Source organism: Prionailurus viverrinus, chromosome X, assembly GCF_022837055.1.
Source record: "Prionailurus viverrinus isolate Anna chromosome X, UM_Priviv_1.0, whole genome shotgun sequence".
In the NCBI taxonomy this organism is placed as follows: Eukaryota; Metazoa; Chordata; class Mammalia; order Carnivora; family Felidae; genus Prionailurus; species Prionailurus viverrinus.
The window spans coordinates 67,661,915-67,673,153 of NC_062579.1; the positions used below are offsets into that span (position 1 = coordinate 67,661,915).

Consider the following 11,239-nt stretch of genomic DNA (forward strand, 5'->3'; position numbering starts at 1 on the left):
TTAAAAAATATACTCTACAAAACTCACAAAACATTTGAAGTAATCCCTACGTGTATTAAAGTTATTATACTGCAGGTTGTCCTAATACATGCACTAGTTGGCACAAACACCTACCTCATCAAGTAAGAGTTTATACTTTTTCCAAAAGCCTGCAATTCCTTTTCACATTTGGCTTCTATCTTGTCATATGGTCCCTTAAGTGTTTTTTTTTTGGGGGGGGGGCAGGGGCACCAGTATCGCTAGACTGCGACATAATGGGTAATTTGCTTCATTTGACTATCTGTATTTTCACTTTGTTCACTTCGATCCAGAGTTTCTTCCATGATCTCTTCAGCAATCCCTGCTGCTGCTTAGTCACATTCTTCGTCATCAGTCAGCAAGGTTAAAGGAAAAGAGCAAACTTTTAAAGTGACTACCATGGACGCTCATTGCCTAATCCAGGACGGGAAAGAACTCACAAAGGAGGATGTGGGAAAGGGGGGGACTTGGTGGTGGTGGGGGTCCTCCTCGGTCGGGGTGGGAACAAGGAAGAGGGCAGCTTGCCTCAGCCTTAAATGACAGCAAAGGGAAAACAGCGCGCCAGAAAGAAGTCACAGAAGACTGAGTAAAAGCTCTCCCTAAGCTTTTGCTCTCCGCTCACGGGGTTCATTCCCAGTAGGCTCCTCCTTCCAGCATTGTTCACTGGTTGGGCAAGTGTGACGGACAAACCTGCAGCCCAACAAACGTGCAAGCCCAGCGGTTTCCCGGCTGTAGCCACCTTCACTAGCCACGGTGGTAGAAGCACCTAGCACAGACAGTTTGCATTTCTGTGATTCTAGCTTTACTAATGTAAAAAGCTTTGGCAATTACCCCGCCCCTCCCTTTCCTCTACCCTCCCACCAGCCCCCTAAGCGGTAACGGTAGATATACCAATAAGCTGTTTTTCCACCGCGCTTTCTTACACCCACCCAGCTTGAATTAACCTTTTGATTTGAGCCAAGAAGTTGTGATAAAACCTAATCAAGAGACAGACTGGGAGAAAATACACCAATCTACAAACACGATATCTTCCTGTAGCGTGCTTCTGAATGACGTTTATTTTCTGCATTTCTGCTTCTTTGTTGCAAATATTCTGAGATGTGTTCCTTTAATATTGGAAAATACAGAACGGGTAGGGGCTAAATACTGAAGTAAGTGTTCTAAGATGCGATAAGGATTTTGCATTCCATATAGGAGTTTTAAGGGCTCTGCTAGATCTGTGATGTCTGACAAGCACAGTATATATCTGATTTGGGAACCTCCCCAACAGTGAACCAGGTACACCATATTTATTATAGCCTTCGTTTTGGCCCTGCTATATTAGTAAATCTATTCCCATACCCTTTCTTGATGGATGCAAATATCTCAGAAATAAAAACCTAAATATCCAAACACCCCAGATTGGTTAAATATAGTGTCATATATTGTAATATTTTTACATTGTAGACACGGTCTGGGCTATTGTTAAACAGGGATAAAAGCAAGATATTAAACTATGTATGATGGGATTTGGAAAGACTATTAGGTAATTTTATGCCTAAAGAGCCAGAAACCCCCAAATCCTGTCTTCTTCCTGCTTCAGCTCTTTCCTTAAGGTTTTGATGGAAGATATATGTGGACAGGGAAATGGCAAATGTGAAAGAAGATACTACTTTACCATTTGTTGTGCTTGTGCCTTTGTGCCCTGTGCAAAGCTCTCTGGTAAGCTGAGTTTTAAGGGACCTCCTCTTCACACTAATTTCAACCCCAAAATCGCAGGATCTCATTACCCTGTAACCAGATGCATGGTATTGAAGAGGTGATAACCAGTTGCATGGTATTGAAGAGGTGAAAGCCTGAGACACCTATTTTAAAAAAATGCCACATCTAATAGTGTGACCTCCCAAGTCAGGCAGAAGGTGGGCCTGGGTCACTTGTTCCTCCTAGGTCATTTGCCCATCCTACTCTTGGAAGTGAAAGCAACAGCTTATATAGATGTATTTTCTCAGTGAGGCACTCCTTCCCTTTTTCCCCTTCTGCCTATCCCCACTACCTCCCATCCTTTTCATTCCCCACCCTCTTCCCTTTCCCTTCTTTCTCCTCTCCCTTCCCTTCCAACCACCCTCTTCTTCCACCCTCCTCTCCCTCTTCCTTCTCCTTTTCCCTCCCCCTCTACCCTCTCTTTCTCCTCCTCCCCCTTAGCCTTCCTCCTCTGTCCCATTTCTCTCCAATCACTTGAATGTGTATCTTCCAAAGAAGAGCTAAGATCTGGGAAACAAATCAGAATGTAATAGTTATATATTTCTTAAATTTCCCCTTTTCTCAGTATTTTCCACTTTTTTGAGAAAACCTACATTTTTTATAATTAGGAAAAAATGTTAGATTTTTATAGCATGATACACTTTATTTGGCATTTTAGGATGCAATAGAACATGAAAAAATATCAATTGATATAAAGTGATCATCTTAGTGAAAGATAAAGTAGAACATATTACAAAGAAAATGTGGTTAGTAACCTCAGTTTACAATTACACAGTATAATATGAGGAAACTTTTAAAAAATACCATGTCACTAACACTTCAGTGGTAAACAATAACTTAATTTATAGACCACTATGTCACATAAATAAGCTCACAGTCATATCATATATGGGCTCGATGGACATTCTTAAATGTATGCTAATCTTTTTTAAGCAAATTTCACTGTTAAGCTGTTCTAGTCACTGTAAGTACCATATTTCTATAGCAAAGTAATGAAGGCACAGCTAGTGCAAGCAGATTTAAACTTTTAGTCTTCCAGGCTGGAAATAAAAAAACACTTGCGTTGGTACTTCAGGAACTGTTTTTTTCAAGCAAATATGGGTCTCAATTGACAATTCTGACAGTTTTCACAGCTACATTCTAATAGGAATATGACAAAAAGACTTCACAAAAATCAGAACTTTATAGCACAAAATGAGCATGCTTTAGATAACTGCAACATTTATATATTTTGAAGAATATTACACTACAACAGGCTAGATAAACTGATACTTAGACACTGTAAGACCATTTTCAGACTACCAAGAAAATATGAAAACACAAGACTATAAGGAATGCTAGTGTTGAGGCTATAGAGCAGTGCCCCCCTCCCATCTCGCCTAAGGCTATATAAACCTGCTTCACTTCTGATTGAAGTTTTGAGATTCTTGAAAATTCTTTCAAGCAGCTTCTTTTTTTTATTTTCGATATTTCCTGTTTCCATAATTTGTACTATCTTCATAGGTACATTTGACTTCTCCTGTATAGTAATAGATCGATTTCAGGATGACATTATCATGTAAAGTTTGACCAATTTCAAAGTCCTCATCAAGGATAGCATCTTCTCGTGGCTCTAGTTTTCCAATCTTAGGAATCTCAGGAGGGCTAAAGAAATTGAAGAATGATGCATTAGGAACCACTCTTGGCTGACTTTCAATTTCTCCAGTAGCAGTTGTTCGACTCTGGGTGGTTGTCACAGTAACATCCTTTCCTCTTCTCCAATCTATTTTACAGCCCTTGCAATCTTGGATTTCCCATCCCCAAGAGAAGAAGGGATCCTTGTGATCTGGTTTTGACTTTATTATATATGTCTTGGTCAGCACCTCATTTCTGAAGTATGGATTGGGTAGAAAATAAAATTCAAATGTGTAACTTATAGGCTGGCCAGGTTTTGAGAACTTTAGGCTAATATCTGACAAGAACTTCAGAATGGGTGCATCATACTTCTGAATCATGGGCCCGAGCTTGTCAACATTCTTTAAAACAGTCAGCCAATAGTCAGGAATGCCTTTAGGATCTTTTTTAGGCTTTCCCTTACGAGCTCTTTTAAGATTCACTCTTTCTTTAGGCCTGGCCTCAGGAATTCTTTTAGGAGCCTCTATTATGGCAGCCTTTGCCTTAGCTTCTGTTGCTCTAGTCTGTTCTTTATCTTCTGCCTTTACCTGAGGGTCTACTTTAGGGTCTTCTTTCACTTCAGGCTTTGTCCCCAGAAAATCTTTAGACTCTGCTTTTTCTTCAGCCTTTGTCTCAGGAATTTCTTCAGGAATTTCTTTTGGAACCTCATTTTCTTCAGCCTTTACCTCAGGTTTTCCTTTAGGCTCGTTATCTTCTTCCTCACCCTCTAAAGCAGGCATTTCACTAGGGCTGTCTTCCTGCACCTCCTCATCACTGCTGAACACCTCATCCTCTGAATTCCACTCATATTCTTCTTCTGTAGGTTCATATTCTGCATTGATTATTTGAAATCGCCGATCGTATAGAGGCTTATTGAGTTCGGCATATTTTCTTTCGAGATCGTGAATTGCCTTTAAGAACAGGATGTCTACCTTGTCACATTCATCTTGAATATTTCTGAGCGCCTGCACACGATTTCTAACGGCCCGAGGCAGCCTATCCACGAAACTTTTACCCAAAGGAGCCCGTCGTGCTTTTCTGGAAGGCCCAGATACCCTCCTCTTTCTATATAAGCGGCTGCGGCCGCTGCTGCTGCTGCTGCTGCTGCTGCTGCTGCTGCTGCTGCAACTAGTGCTGCTGCTAGAGCTACTGCAGTCAGATTCCTCCCCAGAATCACTAGAGGAGCTAGCCATCTTCTCTTCAGCAACCCTTTGGGCGGCAGGTTCCGAAACCGGGTTAAGATCCGCTTCTGCCATTTTGCAACCCTGCAAACCTCTTAATGTGGTGACTACCGCTGAGACCGCGCGACCAGAGATGGGCAGAAAATGACTCACGGATGCTTGGGTGGTGGCGGAGGCCGAGGCTGAGGAGGTGGCAGCGGCGAAGGCAGCAGTAGCGCAGGACGGGGTTGGGCTGGGCTGCTGTGATCCCGCAGAGGTGGAAGCCGCAGTAGAGGCCTGGGCAAGAGCGGCGGTGGCAAGGACTCTTAGAGCAGCTGCGGCGGACAGAGAAGTGCCGCACTCTAATGGCGTAGTGTAAGACCCCAAGATCTCTTCGCGGTTTAGATCGCGAGCTCCCACCCCTTGCGGACCCACCTGCAGTCAATTTAGTTCCCAGTGTGCCTTTTAGCTCTCACCTCATTTGCTGGGCAAACTTGATTGACAATGTCTAAGCCTATTGAATGACCAAACGCAGGCGCCGCTCTCCAGGCTCCGCCCACCTTCCCAGACGCTGCCTGGTAGCTGAGGCACACACTCGTGGAAGACGTTTATTTCCCCTGAAAATTATATCTTTATAGTTTTATAATTCAAAAAATAAAAATAAAAAAAGCTTAGATATGAGGTAAAAATACTATCCATGGTTCCTAACAAGGGAAGAGGAGTATCTTTCTCCTATCATTTCATCCTGAATTCCCGTTTGGTTTGTCAGGAGCCTCTTGACAAAAATCTGTTTTTAAAAAAATTGGATGAGGGGCGCCTGGGTGGCGCAGTCGGTTAAGCGTCCGACTTCAGCCAGATCACGATCTCGCGGTCCGTGAGTTCGAGCCCCGCGTCGGGCTCTGGGCTGATGGCTCAGAGCCTGGAGCCTGTTTCCGATTCTGTGTCTCCCTCTCTCTCTGCCCCTCCCCCATTCATGCTCTGTCTCTCTCTGTCCCAAAAATAAATAAACGTTGGAAAAAAAAATTGGATGAAAATACTTCAAATGGCATCATTGGGTAGTGTGAATATGGAATTTTTTTAAATCTATATCTAAATATCCTATTAGCGTGTATTTTTACACTGGAGAGAAAAGGGAGTCGTTTATTGGCAAAGGGGGGAGGGGCTAGAAAGCAGATATATTGAGTTCCACCTAACAGTTTTTAGTAAGTACTATCTGTGGTGTTGGGCAAGCCTGATTTATATCCATCTACAAGGGTGGCGATGCTGTGAGTCAGTTAGACTATTTTTACTGCATTTTTTTTTTTAACTGGCATATAATATACTCCAATCTTGCTGCCGACTTGCTTCTAGCTGTTCTCAAAGCTTGCAACAACCTTGTAGATGAAGTGCAAGGACATTCAGATGTTAAGTAGTATTATTTAAAAGCAGACGGTTTGCTCTATACTTTTGTGGAGCAGTTTTCAATTCCATTAACAACAGGATGGGAGAGGGAATTTGTGCTGATGAAAGTGCATCCTCTGTCAGGGTATACTTTACAATGTCGTCTACCACCAGTTTCCTTCTAACATTGTAATATTCCGGCCACACTAAAGTATGATTTACCAGTCCAGTAATATGTAAATAAACTTTTGTAAAATGAGGTTTAAAAACAGGTATCTTATTTTTATTTACAGGATTGTTTTCTGCTACAGAACACCTCCCTTGGTACAACAAAAAAGACCAGTGTTTACTTTTCATTAAAAGGTAAGAAACATATTTAGCCCCTTTTTATGAATGACCACAATTACCTATCTATATTTGAATAAAAATTCACAGGATATATTAATAGTCTCTTAAAGAGTTCATTGGAAGATACCTTGATCTTTCTGTGGAAGTAAAAACAAACAAACAAAAAAAACAAAACCTAGACGTCATTTGATATACTAATGCAGAAAATAACCTAATTAATTAAATTCACTGTCTAAACCTGCTCACAGAACACAAATAGTAAATTAAAATATAAAATATGATGAATTATTCACTTCAAATGTGGAAAAATTTTAAAGTTAGATTAATCTTTACATTACTTTTTTTATTATAGAATTTGGGCTTTGTCATTTAGTCACATATTTTTAAAAAGTTAGGAAACACTTTCTATTTTGTAAATAAATTTACTTTTATTGTTTATTTTTGATCTTCAAGGTATATAAGCATTATAAAGAAAAAAAATATAGAAAATTCCAATGATGGTATATATACACAATCTTATCAACCAAATGATAACCATTTTTAACATTTTGGTGCATTTTCTCCCAGAAATTTCTCTGTACATCTACATACCTGCCTGTTTATATATACTGTTTTATCTATATAACATATTTTGTTTTGTAATCTGCTCATTTATCAGTTGTGGCTATATTTTCATGGTAAATGATAAACACCTAATTTTAAAATAGATACATATTCCATGGAAATGTTTATTTATTTATTTAATATTTAACCATATTCCTGTTGTAGGGCAGCTACTTCCCACATCATTTTTCTACTAGCATACACATTTTTTTTCCTACTCTAAAAAAATTAGCCTTGGATACCTACTGTATGCGCTCGTGAAAATTATGGGAATGCAGGAGTAAATTGTGTTCATTTTATTCTTTGACACATATTGCCAAACTTCTCTCCAGAAAAGTTATCACAGTTTACACTCCTACAAACAATGCTAAGAGTTAATTTTGTCCTTCAACTAATATATTTTTGTGGCTGCCGTGTGTTAGGCACATGTGGTAGAGGATGGCAGTTTAATGGTGAATAAAACTTAACTGAGTGTGAGGGGTGCCTGGGTGTCTCAGTTGGTTACGCTTCTGATTTTGGCTTAGGTTTCTCACAGGTTCATGAATTCAAGCCCCATATGGGATTCTGTACTGACAGCTCAGAGCCTGGAGCCTGCTTTGGATTCTGTGTCTCCTTCTCTTTCTGCCCCTCCCCTGCTCTCTCTCTCTTTCTCTCTCTCTCTCAAAACTTAATAAACATTAAAAAATATTAAAAAAAACTAAACTGAGTGTGTATTCTTTCATTTCATAATTTTAATCACAACATATACTATGGAAACAATTATTTAAATCAGTAGGTTTATGCCATAAATATTGTCCTGAAACTTATTATTTTCATTTAAAATGATAGATATCCTTTTTTAATGAATGCTCTTATATTTTGATAGTATGTTAAAGGTTTCATTTACATGTTAAATTTTGTATCATCAGGAATTAATATTTTGGAGTAAGTATTGAGTTAGGGATTCAAATTTTTTTTTAAGTTTATTTACTTTGAGAGAGAGAGAGAATGAGTGGCAGAGGGGCAGAGAGAGAATCTGAAGCAGGCTGCCACACTGTCAGTACAGAATTTGATGAGGGCCTTGATCCCATTAACCATGAGATCATGACCTGAGCCAAAATCAAGTTGGATGCTTAACTGACTAAGTCACCCAGCACCCCTCAAATATTTTTAAATATATTTTTATTAGCTAGCTAATTGTTTTGTGCTGTTTGTTTGGTAATCTCTCTGACTCATACTTATTTGAGATACCAACTCTATCATATTAACTAAAATGCTTGGTTCTGTTTCTGAATTCTGTTCTCTGATCTGTTGGCCATAATTTTTCTACAAACAACTAATGAGGTACTGGCAGGTTTTTTTTTGAAAACTTTATATTTTATGAAAATGATATGCATTGAAAAAAGGTTAGATAATATGTTGAAATCCAAACAAGAAAAGTAACTAAAAACACACTGAGAGTAATCACTATTCACATCTTTAATGAAAATCTCCAGATTAATTTCTTTTAAAAAATGTTTATTTATTTTGAGAGAGAGAGCATGTGAGTGGGAAAGAGGTTAGAGAGAGAATCCCAAGCAGGCTCTGTGCTGTCAGTGAGGAGCCGGATGCAGGGCTTGATCCCATGGAACTGTGTGGTCATAACCTGAGCTGAAATCAAGAGTTGGACGCTTAACCGACTGAGCCACTCAGGTGCCCCTCCAAATTAATTTCTTATCATTATGTATTTGTATTTCTTAGGTTAGTGGTAAGATTCAATGTCTTTTCATATTTTTATTGTCCATTTGAGAAATGCCTATTCATATCCTTCACTTGCTTTTCCACTGAATTAAGAAAGAAATTAATCAGTGGTGAGATCCTACAGGTTAAATAATTGTGGTCTTCATTTAAAACAACTGTGACTCACTTAGAAAATATCTCTGTTCTGACTTATAATATTGGACAAATGTGACTTAACTAAAGCTTTTATTTTAAATTACTCAATTTCATTTTAAATGTCATCTGAATAATGTCTTTCAAGAATTCGTGCTTAATCACACTGATCAAAGAAGTTTGAAATGAAACAGAATAAAAAGAGAAAAACTTGTAAAAAAAACTCATACAAAGATAATATACTAATGAACTATTTTGATTTTTCTATTTGTAAGTGTTTTTTCCCAAGCCAAAGACTATTGGTGACTTCTAACTACAGTGCTCTACTTTTGATGTGTATGCGCTACCTTAGGTATCTTATAACACACTTTTATTTTTGTAGCTTTTTTGTCTATTGTTAATTTTATTATGGCAGTTTCCTAAAAGAAAATAAGTATTTTATTTATATAATGAATTTAATGTATGCATTATAGCATATATTTTCTATAGTGAATATTTTTATAAGTATTCTAGTATATAATATGCTTATTTTTTTCATAAAGCTATCTTTAGTTGCATGGTGATATGTTCACCATTTCATTATTTTACGACATTCTTTTTGGGGGTCAAATATTCATACTTCTACATGAAATGATGCTTAACACAGAATCTATTGGTATATTCAGGCTGAACATGGCTCTTTGACATCTGTTTATATCTTCCCTGTTATGAACATATATACAACCCCAACTATCATGCCTGTCACACAAACACATGTATGTAATACACAATAAGTGTTACAGAATTATCTTTGTTGTAGATATTTAAGAAGCCAAGCATTGCAATTTCATTTATTGGTGGACTTTTTTGTTGTTGTTGTTCTTGTTCATCTAGACAGATTTTATCTGAACATATAAGTTAATTCTCTCTCTCTCTTTATTTATTTATTTATTTATTTATTTATTTATTTATTTCTGAGAGAGTGCTCACTCATGCGTGTACCCATGCTTGTGTATGAGCAGGGGAGGAGCAGAGGGAGAGGGAGAGAGAATCTTAAGCAGGCTCAGCATGGAGCCTCACACGGGGCTCAATCCTATGACTCTGGGATCTTGACCTGAGCCAAAATCAAGAGTTAGATGCTCAACCAGCTGAGCCACCCAGGTGCCCCTAAGGTAATTCTTTTTAGAAACAATTTTATTGAACTATAGTAGATACAACTGTACATACAGTGTACAATATGATGTTTTAATAAATCTGTACACCTGTGAATTCATCACCACGGTCAAGAAAATGAAAATTTTTATCACCCCCAAAAGTTTCATTATGCCTCTCCTTGTCTCTACCTTGGTAACTACTGATCTACTTTCTGTTTCTATAGACTAGTTTGCACTTTCTAGAATGTTATGTAATAGACTAGTTTGCACTTTCTGGAATGTTATATAAATGAACTGAGGAGTCACATGCTATGTTTGTGTTTAACTTTTTAAGAAATAACTGTTTTCCAAAGTGGTTGTACAATTTTGCATTCGTAACAGAAATGCCAACACTTGGTACCGTTGGTCTTTTTAAATTTAGCAATTTTAATAGGTATGTAGTAGCATCTCATTGTGGTTTTACTTTGCATTTCCCTAATGACTGATGATGTTAAACACCTTTTTTGTAGTGATTTACCATCCACATAACTTCTTTGGTGAACTGTCTATTCATATATTGCCCATTTTTCTATTGGGTTCTGGTCTTACTATCGAGATTTGAGAATTTGTTATATACTCTGGATACAAGTCCTTAGGAGATAAAAGCTCTGCAAGTATTTTTTACCAATCCATGGATTTTATTTTTATTCTCTTAACAGTACCTTTCGTAGCTTTTCAGAGAACAGAAGTTTGTAATTTTGATAGAGTCCAGTTTATCATCTTTTTTTTTCCTTTTATGAACCATGTTTTTGGTGTCATCTCTAAGAAATCTTTGCTTATCCCAAGATCACTAAGACATTCTTCTATGCTCTTTTAGAATCTTTATGCTTAGTTTCACATTCAGATTGGATCTATTTTTGTATGTGGTACAAGATATGGGTTGAAATTCTTTTTTTTTTTTTTTTTACATATGGACATCTAGTTGTCCCACCATCATTTGTTGAAAAACTATCCTTTCTCTACTGAATTACCTTTGTATCTTCATCAAAAATTGTCAATATATGTGTGGGTGTATGTTGGGCTCTCTATTCTGTTCCATTGTGTGCTTATTTTAACTTCCTAATTTGTAAATATTTGTTAGCTATGTTTATATTTGGGAGGGAATGAGAACCAAATTGTGGGATAATAGAATTTCATGATAGTGGAGGCAATTACAGTAGCTAGGTCTTCATCCTTGGCCTTTCATTTATGCTTCCAAATATCTGACAGAAAAGGAAAATAACAGCAATGTTAACCTAGAAAACAAATCAAAACAAGAAACAGAAATGCTTTTCTATTTTGTGGAGTTGCCAGTGTATGGCTGTCTACAGCTCA

General features: G+C 37.7%; 1 protein-coding gene across 1 annotated transcript; it reads right to left on the reverse strand.

Annotated features, from left to right (window-relative positions):
• Positions 1-2,461: 2,461 nt before the first annotated feature.
• NAP1L3 (nucleosome assembly protein 1 like 3) lies at positions 2,462-4,958 on the reverse strand. The gene has a single exon (XM_047843949.1). The coding sequence runs from the start codon at positions 4,665-4,667 to the stop codon at positions 3,216-3,218; it is 1,452 nt and encodes a 483-aa protein (XP_047699905.1). The 5' UTR covers positions 4,668-4,958; the 3' UTR covers positions 2,462-3,215.
• Positions 4,959-11,239: the final 6,281 nt, after the last annotated feature.

Bases quoted from the DNA above. Each gene is read 5' to 3' on its own strand.
- NAP1L3 (XM_047843949.1), bottom strand. From the start codon at position 4,667: ATGGCAGAAGCGGATCTTAACCCGGTTTCGGAACCTGCCGCCCAAAGG.